Below are 27,887 nucleotides of genomic sequence, written 5' to 3' on the forward strand. Positions count from 1 at the left end.
AGTACTGGGTGCTGTTAGGTTGTGTGGACCCTGCGTGTACCTCTCTCATACTCACTAGTGTTACTGTAGCGGCCTGTGCTTGTCAATAGGGGAAGTGTGGAAGTCAGCAGTGTCGTGCAGGGTGACAGGCTCCCTCTGCTACAGCATCCACCCGTACGCTGTCAGCCTGCACCCACCGGATAACATCGCCATCTGGCTCGATCCCCCACCACTGCGCAGCAGTGTCTCCGGACAGCCGAGCGGAGCTCTAGGCGTTGCTGCCGGCGTACAGAGCCCAGGGATCATTGGCAGTTCTGTCTTCTGCACTCCACCATTGCAACACGGACGGATCTGAGTGAGGGGTGGGAAATTGTCAAGATGGCAGCAGGAGCAGGGAGGCTGTGTGCCTAGTGCGTGGTAACAGCCACACATGCGGGGTACCTGGAGGCCGGGACACGGCTCAAGTTACAGACCTGTGCTGGACCCGTACTGGCCGCGCCGATAGATAAGACTGGTTGGAAGCGAGCGGCCGCGGCGGCTGGGGAGCAGCAGTGCAGGGCTGGGGCTGCTGCTGACAAGTTGTGTGAGTGCGATAAGGGGGCATTGATGCTACACCCTGTGGCTGCGGGACACTACAGCCTGATAATCTGCCGTCTCTCTGCAGCCAGAAGGAGCCGTGCGGCGGGGACATGGAGTCCATCTAGGGAGCCCGGGTCTTGTACCTGTCATGAGCAGGGGGAGTGCGCCCGCATAGCTGCTCCCTGCCTCGCTGGCCGGGTGATGATGCTGTGCTGTGCCGCTCACTGAGGAGCCTTCCCGCACGCCGCAACAGCCAGCCCCCCTCTCCCCCAGCCATCGCCTCCCTCCCGGGGGCAGCACCCACAGCATGGCAGCCGCTGCGTCCCCCGCCTCCCCGGAGAGGGACGTGGACATAGACCCGGACTTTGAGCCACAGAGCCGGCCCCGATCCTGCACATGGCCCCTACAACGCCTGGACTCCCAGTCCAGTCCCTCGAAGCCTGGCGGCGAGGTCGGGGACACGTCCTCCATGATCCCGGAGGAAGAGGACGACGACGAGGAGGTGTCAGCCGCCTCAGGTGCCGCAGCGTGCGACTCGATAGAGCGAGGGACCCTGCTGCTGGTGAGCGGCGGAGATGTGGCGTCAATGACCGTCCTGGCGGCTCCGGTCGGCGGGGTGGAGGCGGCACTGACGCCGATAGGAGCGGGCTCTGCTAGCGGGGCGGCCGGGCAGCAGAGGAAGTGCTCGTCCCGCAGGAATGCCTGGGGAAATATGTCCTATGCCGATCTGATCACCAGGGCCATCGACAGCTCCCCGGACAAGAGGCTCACCCTCTCCCAGATATACGACTGGATGGTCCGCTCTGTGCCCTACTTCAAGGACAAGGGCGACAGCAACAGCTCTGCAGGGTGGAAGGTGAGAGTAATTCTATGTACTAACCTATTGTAGCGTGACAGAATCTCTCTGTGTATACACGCCACAGTATTTGCGTAAAGCGCCCCCTCACAAATTGGTTTGTTTACATATCAAAACAAAGTAATGATCTAGTCTTCATCCAGTCCTAAAAGTTCAGTAATGTAATCTCGTCACAGATTTAAATTTGTATTTATTTTTCATCTAAAAAAATCAATCAACATGCAAAAGCATGTGAGGGGAATGTACAGTAAGTATGTCCTTATTACTGCCATATCAGGAAAGTCATTTAAGTCAGATGCTGCTAATAAAGTGCACTTCATTATTTGATCATCAGGAAGTGCTGCTACCTCTGTAGAAACAAAGCAGAACCTATGGCAGCTTGGGCTTCAGCATTTGTGTTAACGTCATGTCACGGAGACAAAAAAAAACATCTGCAATGATATCACTCAGAGAAGCAATTGGCACTGCTCATCTGTCTGGAGAGGTTTCTAATACTATTTCCAAACAGTTTGCAATTTATTATTTTACAATGAGAAGTGTGTATGTTAGAGATTGCATGTATGTGTGTGTGTGTGTGTGTATATATATATATATATATATATATATATATATATATATATATATATATATATATACACACAATCTGCATACAGTTGCTGATCTAGCAGTCATCCCAAAATTAGTCTATATAATGCCTCCAGAAATTGCCACATGCATGAATCTGCATCATCTGTCACTCCCCACAAAGCATTTTTTTTCAGATATTACAGTAGGAAATCATTTCTGCATATACCTTTTAGTCATTTAGACTCAATTTCTTTCCTAATTTACAGCGATTTGCTAGTGTTGTAGCTCATACACCAAAACATTGCAATTCATTCTAATTCAATATTTTGATACTCTAGCAACTCCAGTTACTGTTTGTATAACTATTTTGTTGAATTTCAATTGCTATAGCACGTTGTACTTTTAAAAGGGACTCCCCTTATGACCATTTTTTGGGGCAAAGTTATCGTTCAAACTCGCAGCGACCGTTAAAATCCGGTGCTACGTTTAAATAAACCTTGGAATTTGAATGGCAACTGTCATCACAATACAGTAACCGTTTTTTTAAGATGTCCATTTAAATGGACGAGGGGTCGTAAAGAGTTAATATCAAGCATGGTGTTGGCACAACATCATGGCTAATTGAATTTGTCCCTTAGTGGGAAATACAGTTAGTGGTGATGGCTGCAACATTCTGACTGTTTATCTAGCACTTCACGACCACTTATTTTTCACAACCCGTATTGGTGTGCAGGAACAGCTACAATGTTGTGATACAGCTTCACATCCGCAATGTGATACATTCAGTCGCTTATTGGTTACATACTGGTGTTAAAAACGCAGATATGTACCTAGAAATCGCAAAGGATATGTTTCCCAATAATAGCTGTCCTTTGCGATCACTGGACTTCAGGTACAGGACTCGGGAGTCCTTCTCTGCATGCGCAGTAAGACACTGTGAGAGCTAGGAGGAATCCGATTGGATCCCTATCAGGGGGGATTGAGAAAAAAGCCCATAGGCTACTGTTGAGCAACACCACATAAGGATGGCATTACCCACTGGGTCCAAGTTCCGGAATACATTGCATTCTGGAGCTTGGTACATAGGGGTTTGCGGCCAAAACGCTAAAGACGCAATTTTCTGAGTTTTGGCTGCATTTTCAAGGTTAGTAATTGAATTGCTGCCTTAAAGTTCATACTTTTATCAAATATGGCTGTGCACTGGATTACAATTTTCATAATTGCTTGCAGTTGTAAACACAAAGTTCATTGTGTTCTGTTTACGTAAAATTGGATTTGGTGAGTGATGTTCTGAAGGCACACAATCTGCATCTGGTTTATAGTGAACAGATAGTTTCAACAACATATAGCCTAGTGTGCCACCAGCCTGTGGGGGTAATTGTTATTTGGGTTGCGCTAATTAATGGGCACCCAATAGAGCAGTTCAATTGTTTGCCGGCGCCCATTAATTATCGCAGTTGTCATGTCCAAATAGACCTGGTAAAGTACGTATAGCGGCTAAACCCATCTAAAGGCCTAGTTATGGTGGCCAAACTATTGGGTAGATGTATTAACCTGGAGAAGGCATGAGGAAGTGATAAACCAGTGATATGTGTACGGTGATAATGGCACCAGCCAATCAGCTCCAATATGTAAATTAACAGTTAGGATCTGATTGGCTGGTGCCTTTATCACCTTGCACATATCACTGGTTTATCACTTCCTCATGCCTTCTCCAGGTTAATACATCTGCCCCACTGGCTTTTCACACACTTCTGCTCCTCGGAACCCCAGGAGACTATGAGCAGAAATGTGTCGTCCCCCACACTGCACTCACTCCCGAACAGAGCAACAAGTGAATAGTGACAGCTGCTGGTGGAAGTGATTGGATTGCCCCCCTAAAATGTAGTTGTGACTCAACAATATGAGCAACTTCTCTAAATTCAAACGTGCTGTTTAATTGAGTGAATATATTTGCGGGCTTAATATTAAATTGTGTGTGTCTGTTTATAAATATGCATTGAAGTCACTTTTAACAAATTACTGCTTATGGTTAGCAATGTCTGTTGTATATGGAGGCTATGTAAACATTAAATATTTGTGTTCTATGAACCAGAACAGGAGTAGAATATCATCTGAAAAGTAGTACTGTAAACATGGCATTACCGTTGAGAAATACGATTTTCAGTATACCTGGGGGTTGGGAGGAGGTGGGAAATGGGAGGACAAATCACAAACTCGCATCAAGAAACTCCAGCTTGTAATTGGTCCTACTGCTCACACCCTTCTGCCACCTTTTAAAGTTCATTAGCAAAACTATTCTACCTATTCGTTGTCAAAGAACCATCAGAGCCCTGTGAAAAGCAGCTACATGTGGCAGACCCTGGGGCTCCAAGTAGGAGGAAAGGAGCACCACACAATGTTTGTCCTAGGTGGTAGCTTTAATTTAATAATCCATAATTACAGTAATTTAAAACCACAGACCATCAGCCATGTTAGAAAATGTTACCTAGCTTTCATATGCAGAGTGTTGCCTTAATTACTATTGATGTGTCCCTGGTCGTCCCACTCCAAATGTAGTGCATATAGTTTCTCCAGTGCTGGCTTATGTATTGCTACCTGTGCTCCCTGTGAGTGGAAGGAGAGTCAGTTAGCTATATACAAGTGTATTCTCTCCAAACTGTGAGGTTACTTTTAAACAGTTATGCTAATTACATCCATGCACTTCAGTTTCTGTCATTCTATGTATTTAAATACTACTTTTGAATGTTTTAACTACTGCAGAAGCAGTGGTCATTTATCTTGTGTTATGAAAGTTCTGCTTTGATTTTGTCTTTATTTTAGTCTGCTGTTCTATAGTTTGGTTTGTGACAAATATGCGATTTAAAGACTGTTTGACCCATAAGTAGACTGTTACCATTGATATTAGTGTTCCCCCCGCAGGAATTTATATGGGCAGGGTGGCAGTATGGTTGGTTCTAAAGGGACCTTCTGACGTCACTAGGGGAGTAGACACGTCACCAGGGGGAGGAGCTACGGCTTAACAGGGTAACCGGAAAGTACCCCCGCAGGCTTGCTTCGCTCGCCACGATTCGGGCTCGGTGGCACGCTCCGCTTTGCTCGCCACCGGGTTACTAAAGGTAATAGTTGGTGGCGTGGATAGTAGAGGAACTATCCCACTGGCCTAGCTCCTCCCCCTTGTGTCGTGGCTCCTCCCCCTGACGTAAAAGGTCCCTTAGGCCACTTGGATATAGCATCTACCCTGGCGGTATGCTGGAGACAGCGTGCGCTCACACGAAAAGGGGGTGTGGACAGCCAGGGAGTGGTTACAGACCTGTCGGCATCACTAATGAGGCTGAGGCCGGCCCTCTCAACGGCACCAATGAGGGCGTACCCCACCCTGCGACATTCCTAATGGGGCTTGCCACACCCAGCAGCATCACTGGTGGGGGCGTGCTCTGCACCTACAGAGGTGCTGGGCTTACCCCAAGCTCTGATTACAAAGTGAATAGATGCAGCGTGTGAGCGCACTGCCCCTAGTCACATGGCAGCTGGCTGTTTACAGCAGGGCGCCGCTAATGGGGCAGGGAGCGTTTTGCCCTTTAAAAATCGTGCGTGAACACTAGATCTAATGTGGCATGGTGATAGAAATCCTCACATTGTTGCATTTGTGAAATTGTCTGACATGTAATAATGTAGTTGCTTAAACTGAGATTGATTAGTCCTAGAGAAATGGGATTCTTAATTATTGCACATAATATACAGTCTAGTTCTGTTTTCTGGTGACTAAGGGGGACATTTACTAAGCAGTGATAAGAGTGGAGAAGTTGCCCCATCAACCAATCGGCAGCTTTATATATTTTTATAGTATGCAAATTATAGAAGTTACTTTAGTGCTGATTGGTTGCAACGGGCAACTCCTCCACTGGGTCACTTCTCTGCTCTTATCACTGCTAAGTAAATGTGTGTCCCCCCCCCCCCCCCCCCTAAAACTGCTATCTCAAATACACCTAGTGACACCATTGCTAGAATCTACAAATAGATTGATGCTAAGGGAATGACCACTAGTCGGCAAGTTCTGTACAGTATAAATACATTGACCACCATGGCAAAGATTAATACAGCCATTTACTAATATAATCAATCAGCTTCAATTTGTCAGCGAGAGATATTTTGCTAGTGGGCAGTTCCAGCAATAATCCAGTTGGTTGTGAGGCAGATGATGTGCCTGAGGTTGCACCTTGGGGTCAATTCTATTCGGCAACTAAAGAATAGCGCCGGGAATTAGCTCCCGACGCTATTCAATTCAGCTAAAGTTAAGTCGGCGATGTCCCGTTCTCGCCGACTTAACAGGTAGTTTTGTCGGGAGAACGGGCATTCTCCGACTTAACTACCCGGCGCGAGGCTGATTCCCGACAGAATCAGCTTCGCGCCGGCCGCGAGGCAGCACTTTTGTCGGGTTTCTTCTCTCATCCCCCGGGGATGAGAGAAGAATTCCCGACAATTGCGGGCAACTAGTAGCAGAATTGAATAGCGTCGGGAGCTAATTCCCGGCGCTATTCTTTAGTTGCCGAATAGAATTGACCCCATTGTATTTGTAAAAGTGAGCAAAACACCCTCTGTGTAGAAGGACAGTGGACATACAATAGTGGTCCAGTTTCACACATGCCTATGTAAATGGTCCACGGCTTTACATTTAATTGCAATTTGGTTTAAGATCAAATGGAAGTGAAATAGTAATTTTCACTTACATGTATGTAAAATCCATGTATCGGAGCTATTCAGTATTCATGGCCGCCATCCTCATACTGCAGTATGCGGACCTTCATTCATCAAACTCCAGAAATTGAAAGTTTTCAGAGTTTGACAGCGGGAATTGATACCACCTTTTGATGGTGTTTGTCCGAAAGCCCCACTCCTTCCTGTGGGAAGACTGTCTGGGTTGTGCAGAGGGAACTGTTTTGATCCCCTTCAGTAGTGCGCGTGAGTGGACTTGGATGAGACCTGACAGCATAAAAATTCTGCTGCTAGTAATCAGATGTGGAATCGGCGGTGTTAGGGATCGCGGGGCAGCTTTTTAAAAAAATTTTTTTATAGCAACGGTACCCACACCGCAATCAATCTCTGTAGCAGCAATTAACACTTGCTGTGCTTTCCTGCAACTTTTTGAATCGGGTAGCGCAATCAGTTAGCTGCCAATTAAATCCCCCCCTACCCCTTATTTGTCAGTTATTGAGACTGGAGTTCCATTAATATAACAAAACACATTGGATCTGGCTTGGCCTCAAATGAAATGTGACATGAAAGGGTTGAGCGGTTCATATTATACATGTATCTTGTTTGGAAAGTAGGCAAAGGCATTTTGTCCTGGTCGAATGGGAAAACTAAATAATCCTTTGCAGACTCTATTGGCTATACATCAAATGCACAAGAGCTCAGCCTTAAAAAAGACATTTCTCCACTAATGAAATGATTCAAAATACCATTTAACTTTTTTTTTTTTTTAACTGGGTAACTGTCAGCATTCTGCTTGGGGCCAGTTGCTTATACCCCTTTTCCACTAGCTCAAAAAACACGGGTAAATGCACGGGGGTGCGCATTTACCCGTGTTTTTTGCAAGTGGAAAACGGTCAACCCGGATCAAGTGACCCGTGAATCCTACCCGGCTATCTACCTGGGTAGGACACGGGAATGATCCGGGTAGGGTTGTAGTGTAAACGGGAGCCGTGTCGATGCGACACGGCTCCCGTTTACACTGTATGGAAGGGCGGCGCTGGGAGATCATGTGATCTCCCTGCGCCGCCCCTGCCGCGTCACTAGAAGCGTCACCAACCCGGCATATGCCGGGTTGTGACTGCTGATGGGAAAGGGACCGAGCACGGGTCGCAGCAGGGGGCAGCTCCCGTGTCAGCCACCCGGCTGCGACCCGTGCTCGTAGGTGGAAAAGGGGTAATAGTTTAGTTCCTCAACAGTTCAGCAGCATTACCTGAAATATATGTTAGAGATCAGCCCTAGCTCTTTACCAAACTGACCAAGTAATAATGGGGCAGATGTATTAACCTGGAGAAGGCATAAGGAAGTGATAAACCAGTGATATGTGCAAGGTGATAAAGGCACCAGCCAATCAGCTCCAATATGTAAAATAACAGTTAGGAGCTGATTGGCTGGTGCCTTTATCACCTTGCACATATCACTGGTTTATCACTTCCTTATGCTTTCTCCAGGTTAATACATCTGCCCCATTATTCTTTGCAGTAGACTGTTTATTGGTTGTCATGTAGGGTTTGGTATGGGATGCTGGCAGTCACATGACCGACACAGGCATCCCGACATTGAGAATACAGACAGGAGATTAATTATTAGGTATTTTAGGTAATTATTATTAATATTATTATTATTTATTATTATTAATTATTATTGGGTAATTATCTTACCCCTCCCCTGTCCACTACCTTAACCCTGATCTGTCTTGGGTGGTGGCTAGGTCTAAGACTCTGGAAGGCGGTGGCTAGGGATAGGACTGTGGGGGATGGGGGGTGGCTTTTAGAACTCTGGGGTTGGCGGTGCGTAGGGCTAAGACTCGGGGGTGGGGGGCGACTTTGGTTAAGACTCTGTGGGGGTGGCAGATAGGGTTAAACTCCCCAAATGTCAGGGGCCTACACTGCTATTAAGATGGTCCTGCTCCTGGGTCCTAACAGTGACCCCCGATACTTACTTTTGGTATGTCAGTTTTCTGGCGTCGGTCACATGACTGCCGGCATCCCGACTGCTGGAATGCTGAAAGCATTCTGTCATAGTATTTGTAAGTTTGAACTACATGGCTAGTTGAGCGATCAACTATGATAGGTGGGTAGTGGGTATCCAGTACTAAGGTCGACATGAGGGTTTTTAAAAATATTTTTGAGCTTTTTCATGCTTTACGATCCACGTGGACTACAATTGGGAACGGTAACCTGTGCCAAGCACAGCAAGGCACCTTGCCCGAAGCATGGCGAACGGACACGTGCACTAATTGGGGTTCTCGGTCACTTTACAAAGAAGAACCACACCAAAAAAACTTTTAAACTCATGTCGACCATTTTCCATGTCGACCTAATGACCATGTCGACCTATTCCAGGTGTCTGCCTAGTCACTGTCAACCGATAGTGTTCGACCTAGTTACTGTCTATGCTATGATCCACACACGGGCAGTGTCGGTATCCACAAAATTAATGGGGTTTTATATGGGTGGTCTTCAGTATGCCGAATGTCGGGATCCCGGCACATAGTATACCGGCGACGGGATCCCGACACCCGGCATACCGACAGCTATTCTCCCTTGTGGGGGGCCACGACCCCCCTGGAGGGAGAATGCGCGCCACCGTGCCCGCAGCGTGGCGAGCGCAGCGAGCTCGCAAGGGGCACCTTTGCGCTCTCCACACTGTCGGTATGCCGGCGGTCGGGCTCCCGGCGCCAGTATGCTGGTCGCCGGGAGCCCGGCCGCCAGCATACCATACTACACCCGTTTTATACTTTTCTCGCATTAATTTCTGGTCACCGCCTGTGCAAAATAATCAGTTTGATATTAGTTTGAAACTAATGGTTTAGTGACTCAATGGGGAAGATTCAAATGTTTGAAAAGTCAGTTGGGTGTCTGTTTTTTCCTGTCTATTAGATAGGGGGGAAAAAAAAAAAAGAAAGACTCCCATCTAATAGACAGGAAAAAACAGACACCCAACTGACTTTTCAAACATTTGAATCTCCCCCATTGACTGAGCTGGAGACGATGGCACTAAATTGCACAATCCATGTAAAAATGACAGTTAAGAGAGGGGAAGTATATCAAACTGTAGTGCCCCTTTTAAAGGTGTATTGTGTGCAATCACTTGTGACCAGAAAATGTACCATCTACACTGTTTTATTTATTACCAGTTATTTTAATAGCGCACACCTATTCCGCAGTGCTTTACAGAGAATACTTGGCCATTCACATCAGTCCCTTCCCCAGTGAAACTTACAATCTATATTCCCTACCATATGTACACACACATTCACACTAGGGTTAATTTTGTTGGGATCCAGTTAACCTACCAGTATATTTTTGGATTGTGGGAGGAAACCAGAGCACCTGGAGGAAACCCACGCAAGTACGGGGAGAATATACAAACTCCACACAGAGCCATGGCGGGAATCAAACCCATGACCTCAGTGCTGTGAGGCAGTAATGCTAACCATTACGCCATCCGTACTGCCCACTATAGAAAATACTGTAAGTGCTAATACATACAAAAGTGCATGTAAAAAAAATAGTGATACCATTCTTTTCAGAGGGCCATCAGCTATTCCAAAAGATAGACAATTACCATTATTTGTGCTCTTTGCCGTTCCAGCATTGGGTTAATAGTATAAATTAGCACTATTGATACTTAAATAGCGTTCCTTGTTGGTCTACCCATGTAATAACTACACTTTTTATGTAATAATATAAGAGTACAACAAATAAAATTATATATATATATTTCTCTGACGTCCTAAGTGGATGCTGGGACTCCGTAAGGACCATGGGGAATAGCGGCTCCGCAGGAGACTGGGCACAACTAAAGAAAGCTTTAGGACTACCTGGTGTGCACTGGCTCCTCCCACTATGACCCTCCTCCAGACCTCCGTTAGAATCTTGTGCCCGGCTGAGCTGGATGCACACTAGGGGCTCTCCTGAGCTCCTAGAAAGAAAGTATATTTTAGGTTTTTTATTTTACAGTGAGATCTGCTGGCAACAGACTCACTGCAGCGAGGGACTAAGGGGAGAAGAAGCGAACCTACCTAACTGGTGGTAGTTTGGGCTTCTTAGGCTACTGGACACCATTAGCTCCAGAGGGATCGACCGCAGGACCCGACCTTGGTGTTCGTTCCCGGCGCCGCGCCGCCGGCCCCCTTACAGAGCCAGAAGCAAGAAGTGTTCCGGAAAATCGGCGGCAGAAGACTTCTGTCTTCAACAAGGTAGCGCACAGCACTGCCGCTGTGCGCCATTGCTCCTCATGCACACCTCGCACTCCGGTCACTGATGGGTGCAGGGGGGGGGGGGGGGGGGGGCGGCGGCGCCCTGAGGGCAATATAATACACCTTGGCTGGCAAATCATCACAATATATAGTCCCAGGGCTATATATGTGATAAATTACCCCTGCCAGAATCCATGAAAAAAGCGGGAGAAAAGTCCGCCGAAAAAGGGGCGGGGCTATCTCCCTCAGCACACTGGCGCCATTATTTCTTCACAGTGCAGCTGGAAGACAGCTCCCCAGGCTCTCCCCTGTAGTTTTCAGGCTCAAAGGGTTAAAAAGAGAGGGGGTGCCACTAAATTTAGGCGCAATATGTGTATACAATCAGCTATTGGGGGAAAAATCACTCAGTTATAGTGTTAATCCCTGCATTATATAGCGCTCTGGTGTGTGCTGGCATACTCTCTCTCTGTCTCCCCAAAGGACTTTGTGGGGTCCTGTCCTCAGTCAGAGCATTCCCTGTGTGTGTGCGGTGTGTCGGTACGGCTGTGTCGACATGTTGGATGAGGAAGGTTATGTGGAGGCGGAGCAGAGGCCGATAAATGGGATGTCGCCCCCTGTGGGGCCGACACCAGAGTGGATGGATAGGTGGAAGGTATTAACCGACAATGTCAACTCCTTACATAAAAGGCTGGATGACGTAACAGCTATGGGACAGCCGGCTTCTCAGCCCGCGCTTGCCCAGGCGTCTCAAAGGCCATCAGGGGCTCAAAAAACGCCCGTTACCTCAGATGGCAGACACAGATGTCGGCACGGAGTCTGACTCCAGTGTCGACGAGGTTGAGACATATACACAATCCACTAGGAACATCCGTTACATGATCTCGGCAATGAAAAATGTGTTACACATTTCTGACATGAACCCAAGTACCACATAAAAGGGGTTTTATGTTTGGGGAGAAAAAGCAGCCAGTGTTTTGTTCCCCCATCAGATGAGTGAATGAAGTGTGTAAAGAGCGTGGGTTCCCCCGATAAGAAAATGGTAATTTCTGAAAAGTTACTGCTGGCGTACCCTTTCCCGCCAGAGGATAGGTCATGTTGGGAGATATCCCCTAGGGTGGATAAGGCGCTCACACGTTTGTCAAAAAGGGTGGCACTGCCGTCTTGGGATACGGCCACTTTGAAGGAGCCTGCTGATAAAAAGCAGGAGACTATCCTGAAGTCTGTATATACACACTCGGGTACTATACTGAGACCTGCATTTGCCTCAGCATAAATAGTGCTGCTGCAGCGTGGTCTGATACCCTGTCAGATAATATTAATACCCTTGACAGGGATAATATTTTGCTAACATAGAGCATATTAAAGACGTCGTCTTATATATGAAGGATGCACAGAGGGATATTTGCCGGCTGGCATCCAGAATTAATGCAATGTCCATTCTGCCAGGAGGGTATTAGAGACCCGGCAGTGGACAGGTGATGCTGCATTTAAAAGGCACATGGAGATTCTGCCTTATAAGGGTGAGGAATTGTTTGGGGATGGTCTCTGGGACCTCGTATCCACAGCAACAGCTGGGAAGAAAATTTTTTACCTCAGGTTTCCTCACAGCCTACGAAAGCACCGTATTTTCAGGTACAGTCCTTTCGGCTTCAGAAAAGCAAGCGGGTCAAAGGCGCTTCCTTTCTGCACAGAGACAAGGGAAGAAGGAAAAAGCTGCACCAGACAGCCAGTTCCCAGGATCAAAAATCTTCCCCCGCTTCCTCTGAGTCCACCGCATGACGCTGGGGCTCCACAGGTGGAGACAGGTGCGGTGGGGACGTGTCTCGGGAACTTCAGGGACCAGTGGGCTTGCCCACAGGTGGATCCCTAGGTTCTGCAAGTAGTATCACAGGGATACAGGCTGGAGTTCGAGGCGACTCCCCCTCGCCGTTACCTCACATCAGCCTTGCCTGCTGCCCTCGGAGAAAGGGAGGTAGTACTGGCGGCAATTCACAAGCTGTACTTCCAGCAGGTGAAATCAAGGTACCCCTCCTTCAACAAGGCCGGGGTTACTATTCCAAAATGTTGTGGTACCGAAACCAGACGGTTCGGTGAGACCCATTCTAAAATTGAAATCCTTGAACACTTTTATATACGAAGGTTCAGGTTCAAAATGGAATCGCTCAGGGCGATTATTGCAAGCCTGGAGAATTTCATGGTATCACTGGACATCAAGGATGCTTACCTGCATTTCCCTATTTACCCTCTTCACCAGGAGTACCTCAAAATTGTGGTACAGGATGGTCATTACCAATTCCAGATGTTGCCGTTGGTCTGTCCCCGGCACCGAGGGTATTTACCAAGGTAATGGCCGAAATAATTATCCGTGCTTGGACGATCTCCTTATAAAGGCGAGGTCCAGGGAGCAGTTTTTCGTCGGAGTAGCACTATCTCGGGAAGCGCTACAACAGCACGGCTGGATTCTGAATATTCCAAAGTCGCAGCTGGTTCCTACGACGCGTCTACTGTTCCTAGGTATGGTTCTGGACACAGAACAGGATAAAAAGGGTTTCTCCCGGAGGAGAAGTCCTAGGAGTTGTCGTCTCTAGACAGAGACCTCCTAATACAAATACAGGTGTCTGTGCATCGATGCACGCGAGCCCTGGGAAAGATGGTAGCTTCTTACGAAGAAATTCCATTCGCCAGGTCCCATGCAAGGATCTTCCAGTGGGATCTGTTGGACAAGTGGTCCGGGTCGCATCTTCAGATGCATCAGCGGATAACCCTGTCTCCAAGGGCCAGGGTGTCGCTGTTGTGGTGGCTGCAGAGTGCTCATCTTCTAGGGGGCCGCAGATTCGGCATACAGGACTGGGTCCTGGTGACCACGGATGCCAGCCTTCGAGGCTGGGGGGCAGTCGCACAGGGAAGAAACTTCCAAGGACTATGGAAAAGTCAGGAGACTACCCTACACATAAATATTCTGGAACTAAGGGCCATTTACAATGTCCTAAGTCAGGCTAGACCCCTGCTTCAACACCGGCCGGTGCTGATCTAGTCAGACAACATCACGGCGGTCGCTCATGTAAACCGACGGGGCGGCACAAGAAGCAGGATGGCGATGGCAGAAGCCACAAGGATTCTCCGATGGGCGGAAAATCATGTGTTGGCACGGTCAGCAGTGTTCATTCCCGGAGTGGACAACTGGGAAGCAGACTTTCTCAGCAGGCACGGCCTCCACCCGGGAGAGTGGGGACTTCATCCAGAAGTCTTCCAAATGATTGTACACCGTTGGGAAAGGCCACAGGTGGACATGATGGCGTCCCGCCTCAACAAAAAACTACAAAGATATTGCGCCAGGTCAAGGGACCCTCAGGCGATAGCTGTGGACGCTCTGGTAACACCGTGGGTGTACCAGTCGGTGTATGTGTTCCCTTCTCTGCCTCTCTTACCCAGGGTAATGAGAATAATAATAAGGAGAGGAGTAAGAACTATACTCATTGTTCCGGATTGGCCAAGAAGAGCTTGGTACCCAGAACTCCAAGAAATGATCTCAGAGGACCCATGGCCTCTGCCGCTCAGACAGGACCTGCTGCAGCAGGGGGCCTGTCTGTTCCAAGACGTACCGCGGCTGTGTTTGACGGCATGGCGGTTGAACGCCGGATCCTGAAGGAAAAGGGCATTCCGGAGGAAGTCATTCCTACGCTGATTAAAGCTAGGAAGGAAGTGAACGCAAACCATTATCACCGCATATGGCGGAAATATGTTGCGTGCTGTGAGGCCAGGAAGGCCCCAAAGGAGGAATTTCAGCTAGGTCGATTTCTGCACTTCCTACAGTCAGGGTGACTATGGGCCTAAAATTGGGTTCCATTAAGGTCCAGATTTCGGCTCTATCGATTTTCTTCCAAAATAGAACTGGCTTCACTGCCTGAAGTTCAGACTTTTGTTAAGGGAGTGCTGCATAGTCAGCCCCGTTTGTGCCTCCAGTGGCACCGTGGGATCTCAACGTGGTGTTGGATTTCCTGAAGTCGCATTGGGTTGAGCCACTTAAATCCGTGGAGATACAATACCTCACGTGGAAAGTGGTCATGCTGTTGGCCTTGGCGTCGGCCAGGCGTGTATCAGAATTGGCGGCTTTGTCATGCAAAAGCCCTTATCTGTTTTTTTATATGGATAAGGCGGAATTGAGGACTCGTTCCCAATTCTTTCCTAAGGTGGTATCAGTTTTTCATGTGAACCAACCTATTGTGGTGCCTGCGGCTACTTGGGACTTGGAGGATTCCAAGTTACTGGACGTATTCAGGGCCCTGAAAATATATGTTTCCAGGACGGCAGGAGTCAGGAAAACTGACTCGCTATTTATCCTGTATGCACCCGACAAGCTGGGTGCTCCTGCTTCTAAGCAGACTATTGCTCGCTGGATCTGTAGCACGATTCAGCTTGCACATTCTGCGGCTGGACTGCCACATCCTAAATCAGTGAAAGCCCATTCCACGAGGAAGGTGGGCTCTTCTTGGGCGGCTGCCCGAGGGGTCTCGGCTCTACAACTTTGCCGAGCAGCTACTTGGTCGGGGTCAAACACATTTGCTAAATTCTACAAGTTTGACACCCTGGCTGAGGAGGACCTAGAGTTTGCCCATTCGGTGCTGCAGAGTCATCCGCACTCTCCCGCCCGTTTGGGTGCTTTGGTATAATCCCCATGGTCCTTACGGAGTCCCAGCATCCACTTAGGACGTCGGAGAAAATAAGATTTTACTCACCGGTAAATCTATTTCTCGTAGTCCGTAGTGGATGCTGGGCGCCCATCCCAAGTGCGGATTGTCTGCAATACTTGTTTATAGTTATTGCCTAACTAAAGGGTTATTGAGCCATCTGTTGAGAGGCTCAGTTATATTTCATACTGTTAACTGGGTATAGTATCACGAGTTATACGGTGTGATTGGTGTGGCTGGTATGAGTCTTACCCGGGATTCAAAATCCTTCCTTATTGTGTCAGCTCTTCCGGGCACAGTATCCTAACTGAGGTCTGGAGGAGGGTCATAGTGGGAGGAGCCAGTGCACACCAGGTAGTCCTAAAGCTTTCTTTAGTTGTGCCCAGTCTCCTGCGGAGCCGCTATTCCCCATGGTCCTTACGGAGTCCCAGCATCCACTACGGACTACGAGAAATAGATTTACCGGTGAGTAAAAATGTGTCTGTTTTTCTGGAAAGGTATATTATATCAAACCTTTGAGAGCGATTAAAGGGGGGGATTCAGTTGTCTGTGAAATCCAGTTTTCTACGGAATATTACTGGCGAAAATTCTCCATGAGTTTAATATGAAATTCTTTTCACCACCTTATGGGCAGGAGAAAAGTTGTGGATAATCGGTATTTTAAGGTGAAAATGTTGGGATTTTGTTCATAACTCCTGAGTGACTAATTCGTCACTGAGAAGTTTATAATTATTTTTAATTGGCAAATAATGACATGTAATTTTTGGGGTGAAAAAGTGCCAAATGATGAAAATTGGAGTACAAGGTATGGGGCAGGTATATTGGGTGGGACAAGTGATTTTAGGCTTGCTGGTGGGAGTAATTTTTGTTTTAAATAAAAATTACCTAAATATATACTTTTATCCATTTTTATGTACCCCTAATTTAATTTGAGCTTTTATATTTCTGAAAAACACTTGCTTTCTAGATATATGCATTTTACAAATAAATAAATATATATAACAACCATTTGACACAATTTAAGTACCCCCAATACACTTCTGTACTGTTATCCTGTATTATTTTGCCGGGAGGATGTATTACGCGAATCCCGTTTTTCAAACATTTGCATTTTGATAGGCTTAAAAAATAGGAGCATGTATACTGTCAAAAAAGCCATTTTCCCGGCATTTCTTGTGCGACGGCGTGAAATTTTAATCCGTGAGAAATTATGCATTTTTTGCAGACACTTTACTGGATTTTTCCGTATTTTGGAATAATTGCATACCATAATGAGATATCATGGCGATGGGACCTAAGTCTAAGCACAGAATGCATTTGTTTCATATACACCTTATACACACAGCCTGAAGGTCATTTAATACAATATGTTTAATAACTTTGTGTATTAAACAAAGTTTGTGTACATTGAGCGATCAGAAAACAAAGGTTTCACTATCTCACTTTTACTCAAAAAATTCCGTATTTCGGAATATTCCGTATTTTGGAATATTTGGATATGGGATACTCAACCTGCACTTAGCTAGCTCCCATTGTTTTTGTCATGTTAAAGATACTACAGATATTGGTCATGTGAGCATCATCATCATCTGTTGTCTGAGACTTGCAATTCTCTGGAACATGAACCTCTGACATTCCAAGGGTTAATAGTATTCAATTGTTATTTCTTTTGTAAAAGCTGAACATAAAATGTAAACAAAACTGGAATCAGGTAGGACTTGTTTTATAGGAGAAGTCTTATGATAGTTTGTATAAGATACGGCAGTGTCTGAGTATTATCTGTCTAGTACAGGAAAGACTGAGCAAAGGGTGTGGTATAGATCTACAGTGTCTATGTAGACAGTAATTAGGTTGATGCATAAAAAGTAGACAGTGGGTAAGGTTGACAGGGTCAAGACACATTTTTGGGTGTCATTTTGTGGTTTAGTGGTTATTGTATTATGATCACCAGACAATAACACCCTTTACTACAGAAAGCATGAAGAAGTTCAGAGATGGAGGTGGTGTTTCTAAAGGTGTGTACACATGGTGAGATTTTTTCTTACGATTTTGACTATACAGGTTGAGTATCCCATATCCAAATATTCCGAAATACGGAATATTCCGAAATACGGACTTTTTTGAGTGAGACTGTGATAGTGAAACCTTTGTTTTCTGATGGCTCAATGTACACAAACTTTGTTTAATACACAGAGTTATTAAAAATATTGCATTAAATGACCTTCAGGCTGTGTGTATAAGGTGTACATGAAACATAAATGAATTGTGTGAATATACACACTTTGTTTAATGCAAAAAATTATTAAAAATATTGGCTAAAATGACCTTCAGGCTGTGTGTATAAGGTGTATATGAAACATAAATGCATTCTGTGCTTAGACTTGGGTCCAATCGCCTTGATATCTCATTATGGTATGCCATTATTCCAAAATACGGAAAAATCCGATATCCAAAATACTTCTGGTCCCAAGCATTTTGGATAAGGGATACTCAACCTGTATAGGCCGAATCTCACAGTGTGTATGGGCCTTAATGCACATATCTCTGGTGTCAATAAACATCTGATTTGATTCGCTACGTTGTCTATTTTCAAAATATTTCTCATATCCCCTGACCATTTAACACTCATGCAGCTGAGCTTATTTTGCCACTTTTGGGGTAGTCATATTCCAACATCGATATCTGTAAATTATTTATACAGTACCACACGAATTATACCATAATTAAGGAAACACCATTCGTTTGCTGTTTATTGAAAGTGTTTTTTTGTTTTTTTAAATTGAAAGAAAATTGGCTAAAAGCATTTACTTTGGAAAGGTGTATTACTGCCAAAGCAAGAACCACAAACAGAAAAAAGACAGATTCTACAATTGGTTTTCCTAATAAATACTACACTCTTTAATTTTGTGTTTAAATGAAATGTCTAAAATTTGTAGTAATATTGAAGTTAAAAAAATAAAGTATGTGTGCATGTATGTATGTGTATATATATATATGTGTGTATGTATATATATATATATATATATATATATATGTGTGTATATATGTATGTATGTGTATGTATGTATATATATATATATATATATATATATATATATATATATATATTATTTATTTATCAGTTACAAGACCGTCAGAATGATGGAACAGCATTAAAGTGATGTCACCACCATCTGTCAGGCGCCATCTACTGCTCGCCGTCAGGCAAAACGCTTCATTTCCCCCCATAGAGGGGAGGAGCAGCTCTAGCCTTTTATTATATAGGATACAGGTATATAGAAATAGTAAGTGGCCAGACTAACACTCCTGGTATAAGGGAATATTCATATCTCATATCTCATAAGCTGAAAATAAAAAACTTAAATTAAAGACATCCGTCCAAATTGTAATGTCAGAAGTGTAATGGAAAATTATACGCTTTCTCAATGGAGTACATTTAATTCCTAGGGGGCGATCCAATGGAGCAATTTAATTGTTTTGGGTGCCCATTAATGATCTTGCTTGTTGTGCCAAAAAGCACCGGGTTTAGCCGTGTACAGTGGCTAAGCCTGTCTATATAGTATAGAAGGATACTGTAAACAAAGTATAGCAGAAAAAAATAGGGAAGTGTATCAAGTGGCGCAATGCAGCTATAGTACTTGATGGTTTAAAATAAATGTCACCACATTTAAGAACCAAGATAGATACAACAAATCTAAACCGTCCTAGTACACACAGCGCAAAAAAAGATGGAATTACGTTCCTGATTGAGTATGTAGAATCAGATGCCTCTGTCCAACCTTCCAGGTAAGTGGAATCCAGCTCGTATAGTCTCAATATGAAACAGAAATAGCAAGAGAACAACCAATGTGTAATATTTCACAACAAAAATGGATCAGAAACGTCGTTTGAAAAAACAAAAAAAGATATCCAGATCCAGCGTACCCCACTCACTCAGTGATAGGTGGATATATACATATCAAGGTATCTTTATGCAGTCAATTGCCGTATCCATACACCCTTGGAGTGCGCAATAGAGATAGATGGGAAGGAGGGTAATTCGTCAATATATAGAGCGTACCCAAAAACTCACAGGTAAAAGAGGGATATGAAGTACATAAAGGTTTCTTTAAGGTGTGTAATTTTATTGCACACAGCGTACCCCAACTCACTCTTGATGTGAAGCAATTCCTATCAAGGTATCTTTACTTGGTTGTCTTGGTGAATATTCCTTTCTTCCAGGTTATCCCATATGTCCTCAATATTTTACATAGGAAAATGGAACAGAAAGAAGGAAAGCCAATGTGTAGTATATATCAAATGGTATAGGGACCTAATGAACAAATCTCCTGTGCAATCACCAGATGTTAGTACAGGTGGGAGCAATTATAATGAACTTACACTATAAAAAATAACAAGTGGGATGATGGATTAAACCCTACGGCTGAATATTACAGAGCAATGTATGGATGGAAAGGAAATGGAGTAGCGTACCCCAACACTCACAGCAACACCACCAGTGTCAAACACATCAAGGTATCTTTTTAGAGGGTGCAAATAATCTTCATATATTGCGTACCAAGAATCGCACGTGCAAATCAGGCGCCGTTCCTATCAAGGTATCTTTATGCGATTGGTCAGGTAATCTCACTCCAAATCGGGGTTTTCCATAAAAACAAAAATTTAATGGACTACACAAGCTCCACAACGGAGTGTGCAAAAGTACAAACACATAAAGAAAGAAAGAATCCAGTAAAAATTACACAATGTACATAAAAACTTGGAGCATAAAAATCAAAGTCCACATGGATTCAATTAAAAATGGCTACTCACACTCCTTGTAGTATAATCAACGCGTTTCAGTCTAATAGACCTTAGACCTTTATCAAGATGCCATCTTGATAAAGGTCTATTAGACCGAAACGCGTTGATTATACTCCACGATTTGGAGTGAGATTACCTGACCAATAGCATATAGATACCTTGATAGGAACGGCGCCTGATTTGCACTTGTGAGTTTTGGTACGCAATATATGACGATTATTTGCACCCTCTAAAGAGATACCTTGATGTGTTTGACACTGGTGGTGTTGCTGTGAGTGTTGGGGTACGCCACTCCATTTCCTTTCCATCCATACATTGCTCTGTAATATTCAGCCGTAGGGTTTAATCCATCATCCCACTTGCTATTTTTTATAGTGTAAGTTCATTATAATTGCTCCCACCTGTACTAACATCTGGTGATTGCACAGGAGATTAGTTCATTAGGTCCCTATACCATTTGATATATACTACACATTGGCTTTCCTTCTTTCTGTTCCATTTCCCTATGTAAAATATTGAGGACATATGGGATAACCTGGAAGAAAGGAATATTCACCAAGACAACCAAGTAAAGATACCTTGATAGGAATTGCTTCACATCATCAAGAGTGAGTTGGGGTACGCTGTGTGCAATAAAATTACACACCTTAAAGAAACCTTTATGTACTTCATATCCCTCTTTTACCTGTGAGTTTTTGGGTACGCTCTATATTTTGACGAATTACCCTCCTTCCCATCTATCTCTATTGCGCACTCCAAGGGTGTATGAATACGGCAATTGACTGCATAAAGATACCTTGATATGTATATATCCACCTATCACTGAGTGAGTGGGGTACGCTGGATCTGGATATCTTTTTTTGTTTTTTCAAACGACGTTTCTGATCCATTTTTGTTGTGAAATACTACACATTGGTTGTTCTCTTGCTATTTCTGTTTCATATTGGGACTATACGAGCTGGATTCCACTTACCTGGAAGGTTGGACAGAGGCATCTGATTCTACATACTCAATCAGGAACGTAATTCCGTCTTTTTTTGCGCTGTGTGTACTAGGAAGGTTTATATTTGTTGTATCTATAGAAAGATGCTGTCCTAAATTGTGGTTACCACTTATATGCTGTATGCACACAGCTTATTGTTCCATGAGAGATAGATAGATATATCTATCTATCTATCTATCTATGTATATATATCTTATATATATATATATATATATATATATATATATATATATATATATATATGTACTTATTTCTTAAAATGGTATGAAAACTTTTGCACACTAATGCTTTTCAGTTTTAAGGTGCAGTCTCTTGTATATAAAAGCAGTGGCACTGAGGAAGCACCCAGGTGCAAAAGTAGTTAGAGGGAGAATTTGCTGATCATTCTGCAAATTTCGACAGCTGGTGGTGATCTGGTCCATAAGCTGGGAACCAAGGATGGCCAAACGTGACTCCTTAAATCAGAAACCGTCTTCTGCAACAAGGACGCGGCCAACCAGCTGACGGGGAGAGTCAGAGCTGCACAGCCGTCCGTATACAAGCGGCTCCAGCTTCCCGTGCTCTGTTGAGCGGACGTAGACGGGTGAGAGACAGCACTACATACCGCTGAGTGTAGCGCAAGATCCCGCAAAACAGCCAGTTGGGCTGCAGTGGTAAGCTGCCATACACGGCACATAAGCAGCAATCACATTACGGGACAAGTGCTCTCAGGATCGTTTGCACATAACGTGGGACACCATACTTAGTGCCACTGCTTGTAAATACAAGAGACTGCACCTTAAAACTGAAAAGCATACGAGTGTGCAAAAGTTTTCATACCATTTGAAGAAACATATATATCATGGAACAATAAGCTGTTTGCATACAACATATGAGTGGTAACCACAATTTGGGACAGCATCTTTAAACACAGTTGTTTCTACAATATCTATATGGATAACATTTTAAAGTTAAATTGCACTTTTTTATGAAAGATGTATACTTAAGATTGGATACTATCTAGAGTGTGCATAAGTATTCATACTACATGTGGTAATATATATCAGGTGTTTTCCATTGCTATAGCAATTAGGAAAAGTATTTGATGACTTGTACACCTGAATTATATATAGTAAAATCAGAACGTTACCCAATCTTTTTTTTATATATATATATATATATATATATATATATATATGTATGTATATATGTGTGTGTGTATATATATATATATATATATATATATATATATATATAATATATATATATATATAATTTTTTTTTTTATTGAGTAAATGAATCAGATGGTTATATATTATACAGGAGTTTTCATTCATATATGCACCATTTAGTATTTTAGCGCAAAACTGACTTTTTTTTTTTTTGTTCGTTGATTTGCTTTAATTTCTGAGGTGGAGATCTGTGGCTCTTCATCATCACTAATTAAAATAGCTGTGTGCACACAGACACAGCTGGACTGTTTTTTTGCAGCTCCTAGTGTAAAAACTAATTGCATTTATACAATTTAAAAACATACAGCGCCTGAATTGTGATTTTTGGAGTTCTGTTTTATGGTATAGAAGGCCCCAACCATGGACTTTTCACATATTTCTGCTAGTCACCTCAGGAGGTGGTGACCAGAAATGTGAGCACCCACGGAACTTGTGTCCGATAGCAGCTAAAATTGAATTGCTCCATCGAAAGCCCATGAGTGCCACTTAAACCAATTGAATCGACCTTTGAGTATCCATATTACAAAGTTTTGTCAGAGAATAGGAGAAACATTTTATATTTGAGTGCTTGGAAGTTACCTGGCTTTCGTATGGGGGAAATTGCATTTTATGTATACATTTCCATAAGAAATTTCTTATAGCAAAAATTAGTTTTATGCAAGAAGGGAAAGTCCTTTTACTGTCCTATCTATCTATCTATCTATCTATCTATCTATCTATCTATCTATCTATCTATCTATCTATCTATCTATCTATCTATCTATCTATCTATCTATCTATCTATCTATCTATCTATCTATCTATCTATCTATCTCTTCTTCCCAAAAGGGCATCATTTGCCTGTAACTGGGACCATTTTCAGACTGAAGAAGCTAACTGTACCTGTGTCCTGTTTCTATGTAGACAAAGTAGTTTAAGTTTTCCAGTTGCCATGGTGAGCAGAAATACACTATGGCCAGAGATGGACATCATTTCAGGGCTGTCTGCCTTAGTCTCAAACATTCTAACTCCTAACTTTTCTGGAGAAATGTATCAAGGCCTGATTAAAGCTGGGCACACACTATATACTGTACAATCATTGGACTGTGCGGCAAACTTTATCTCCTTACTGATCCTGATGAAGATTTCTGTAGACTTTACACACTGAGCTAAAAAAAATTCTCACTGTGGGTGGGATGTACTAAATGGATTTTTACTGAATTTCCATATGTACCAAGTCCTGGACATTAGGGCTTTGGTGTGGAGTGTAACTCCCACTTTTGCGGTTATTACTCTATAGAAGCCTATTGGCTTCTTTCTGCATCCTTCCTGAAAGGGATCTGATCAGATCTTTCCTAGCACCCTCGCGGCCGCCCATGTCAGTCTGTGAATGCGCAGACATACTCCCGGGTCATAAACCCGGAAGTCTAGTGACTAGCGCTGATGGCAAAGGATAGCTCTTAACAGGAGATCTGTCCTTTGCAGTACTTATCGCATGTGTTACTACATATGTGATTAGTATCAGTGTGATATGTGATGGGATGTACAGCAAATTCTTAGTATATCCCGCCCTGTGTACGGATGCACACCAATCAGATCTGCAAAATTTAACAGCTAGTGTGTTCCCAGCATCAAGTTGAAGGAAGTTTTCCACCGGACTGTAGTCGTGGCAAGCTAGGTAACAAGTACTGAGAGGTTGCTATTGGCAACACTTGAGTTTTTTTTTTATTTACAATCCTAAACAGAGCTGCCAGGAAGGACTTTCACTTCTCATCCCCCACCCCCTCTTACGTGTGGTAGATTTCCACAATCACTGAGGCAGAGCTGCATCTTTATAGATGTATCCAATTCTTGTAAGATTGTGGGTGGAGGGAGAGTGGTGCCAGATGTGAACACATCTGTTTCTAATCTTTGTGTTTAAGGACTGCAGTTTGCAAAAGATGTAACTAGTGTCAAACACCCCACCCCCCTTCCTTTTTTTTCTTTCTTTCTTTTTTTCCCCTCTGTGTTTGTTAAATGTTCCATATTGTATAACAACACAGTTGAACCAAAATATAGGAGCCAATTCAATTACCTGCGAATGTCGCAAGAGTGGTTTTGAGGGATATATCTGAGGCAGATTTCTGCTTGCAGCCTATGGAGATGCGAGCAGAAGTCAGTTTACTTTTTATTGATCTTGTGATGCTGTGGGTAGCTCGCATCTAATTGAATCAGTCCCATACTCCTTCATCCACTTCCAGTTGTTTAGAAGGGTTCAGTATGTGATGCCGGTGGTCATAATACAGATGCCGGGATCCCATCAACAGCAATCCCGACAGGGGTAAGTTAAGGGTGTTCCTCCCTGTGCCCTAGTCCCCTAACCCTAACTCCCCCCCACCCTCAGTACCTAACCCTAATGTTCCTGCAGTATTGCCTAAATCCTAAGTCCCCCTCCCCTCTGCCTAAAACCTAACCCTCCCTCCTCTGTAGTCTAACCCTCCCTGGTGGTGCCTAACCCTAACCTGCCCCCCCGCCTAACTCTAACCCTCCCGGGTGGCTCCTAAACACATCCCCGGGCCCTAAACCTAACCGCATGGTATACATACAGTGGTCGGGATGCCGGCGTCAGTCTTCTGACTTTTCGGAGTTTCAGTGTCTATATTCTGATGGGTGTTGGGATTCCGGCATCAGTATTTCGACTGCTGGGATCGCAATAGCTGGCATATTGACTGCGTCTCTTTTAGATATTAAAACATATCTTGTAGACTGATTCAGTTCTTAGGGCAGTATAACCATGTTTAATTTTACTCTCTTCTCTGTGGGACGCAAGATAAAATAAGCAATGTTTTACTTACCATAATCCCCTGAAAGTCGGGCATTTCATAAAGGGAACTCGCAGATAACTGGATCTGCCCCTTAATAATTTATTTGATGGTAGGTGCTATTGACTTATTAAGCTGTGAAATGTATGAATAGCTCATGTCATGTGAAATTTCCTCTGGTCACCACTGTGATTAGTAGTAGTAGTATTTCTTCCCCAGTGGGGCTTACAATCTTTAGTCCCTACCGCATGTACATGCGCACACACATTCATGCTAGAGTTAATTTGGTGGGCGCCAATTAACCTGCCTGTATATTTTTGGATTGTAGGAGGAAACTTGAGTACCTGGAGGAAACTCATGCAAGTACGGGGAAAATATACAAACTCCACACAAGGCCATGGTGGGAATCAAACACATGACCTCAGTGCTGTGAGGCAGTAATGCCAACCATTATATGCTGTGTTTATATTTGCATATTAGCGGGCACAGTCAGCACAGAGTATCTATAAAATCAGAGCACAGCAGAAATGTTCCGTTATTTTCTATAGAGGTTGCTTTCTTTATAGAAAAGTCCTATAGTCTGTTCCTTTTTTAAGGAATTACCACCCACTGTGCACAGCGCAGTGGCCAACCACGGGGGCTTAATGATTGTGACCAGTGGCACCTGGCCAGAATTGTCCATGGTAACTGTCAAGCGACACTGACTCAAACCACATCCACTTTCAATACAGGAGGTACCTGCATATCCAGCAGCTCAGTGCAGCGTTCTTTAGCATCCGTGGGATATAGGAGCAGAAGGCCGACAAGAATGCCCCTGTTAATGCTACAACACTGGACACAGTGACACACCTGGGCTTGTGACATCACTAATTCGACCATGGAAGACTGCCAACATGTGGCATGGCCCCATGAGTCATGGTTCCAGTTATTTCGGGCTGATGGTAGGGTTTGGCGCTGACCCCATGAGGCTATGGACCCCAGTTGTCAACAAGGCACCGTGCAGGCTGGTGGTGCTTCCATAGTGGAGGGGGTGTGTTCACTGTGGCATGGGTTAGGTCTACTGCTCTGCCTGAACACTTTCTTGATCATGGATCGGTAATCACATTGTAGTGCTTGATGACCACTTGCAGCCATTTATTGACTTCATGTGCCCCCACAACGATGGAATTTTCCATCAAGGTAATACACCCAGTTGATCATTTATGGGACGTGGTGCAGAGGTCTATGAGCTGCATGTACAAATATCAAGGAGCTGTAGGAAGCTATCCAGACAGAAGTGGTCAACATCTTTCCGCTGGTCTTTTGTTTACTTGTGGATTCAATGGCACGTCACTTTGCTGCACTTTGCGGGGCTAGAGGGGTACCCACCAGTGACGTAAGGAAGAGCCTTTCCTGTCATACTAACATTTACACAAGAGAATGTATGACTGTATAAAGTATATGAAAAATACAAAGAAAATGTTAGAATAATACAAAGAATATATTTCTAATTGTTTTTATAGTCAAAACTCTGGCGTAAAAGTCTATGGCAATTGAGGCACAGCCGACCTTCACTGCTTATCTCGGATCAAAACTCACCAAATTTACAGGAGTTTATACTGCTGCACCCGTGCATAATGCTTACATGCACCCTTGGGCTTCTATATTTTGTGTAAATCTGGCTCTGGTGCTGGCCAGTGCCCCCTGAGCCATTTACCTCACCGCACGTCCCTGGGTCCTACGCGATACTAGGCACCTATCCCATGACTTTTTGCACTTTAGTATATAGAAAAGTACCAGGTTTAGTCGCATAACACTGCTAAACCCGTCTTGCATAATGGGTAGTGTTCACTCTAGGCTGTTTCAGCAGGGCGCCGCGCCCTGCCCGTTTTTTAGCAGGCAAAACCCGCCCTGCCCCTTTTGCGGCGCCCTGCTAGAACAGCCGCCCGCTTCCTGCCCTCCCGGCGTGTATAGATGCCGTGCGCATGCGCGCGGCATCCATTCACGCATTGGGAGAGGGCTGGGGGAAGCCCAGCACCGACGGAGGTGCTGGGCACGCCCCCAACAGTGACGTCGCCGGCCACAGACGCTCTCTATAGTAGCGTCTGTGGGCCGCACCGCCCCCTAAAATGATGTAGGTGTGGCCACACCCCCTAATTTGCGTGGCCGCGCCCCCATTTCGGACGCACCTGCAGCTTCGCCGCGCGCGCACATGTGCCCCCGGAGTCCGGCGCCCTGCCCCTTTTTCACTCCTAGAGTGAACACTACTGGGCATGACAAGGAATATGCTGTTTGTGTCAGAGCAACAATTGAATAGCTCCATCTGTAAGTTACCTTTTGTTAAGTGTGAAATGTAGTTTCCTATTTTCAGATTTATTTTTGTGCACTTAGCATTCTGTCATTGATATTTGATGAACATCTAACTTACAAACGCCTCAGTCAAGTGTTCTGTTATTGTTTTGGGATGTCTACAACAGGTTAGTTAT

At 44.4% G+C, this 27,887-nt stretch overlaps 1 protein-coding gene and 1 long non-coding RNA gene across 4 annotated transcripts in view; one reads left to right on the forward strand and one right to left on the reverse strand.

Annotated features, from left to right (window-relative positions):
• LOC134909811 (uncharacterized) overlaps positions 1 to 141 on the reverse strand; it is a 317,263-nt gene extending 317,122 nt beyond the window's left edge. For all 3 annotated transcript variants that reach the window (XR_010176036.1, XR_010176034.1, XR_010176035.1), the window contains exon 1: positions 56 to 141. This is a non-coding gene — a long non-coding RNA (uncharacterized LOC134909811). The remainder of the gene's footprint in view (positions 1 to 55) is intronic.
• FOXO3 (forkhead box O3) overlaps positions 9 to 27,887 on the forward strand; it is a 198,829-nt gene continuing 170,950 nt past the window's right edge. The window contains exon 1 of the mRNA XM_063917075.1: positions 9 to 1,414. Within this exon, the coding sequence (XP_063773145.1) occupies positions 866 to 1,414 (549 nt within the window). The 5' untranslated portion in view covers positions 9 to 865. The remainder of the gene's footprint in view (positions 1,415 to 27,887) is intronic.

This window comes from Pseudophryne corroboree, chromosome 4 (genome assembly GCF_028390025.1).
Source record: "Pseudophryne corroboree isolate aPseCor3 chromosome 4, aPseCor3.hap2, whole genome shotgun sequence".
NCBI lineage: Eukaryota > Metazoa > Chordata > Amphibia > Anura > Myobatrachidae > Pseudophryne > Pseudophryne corroboree.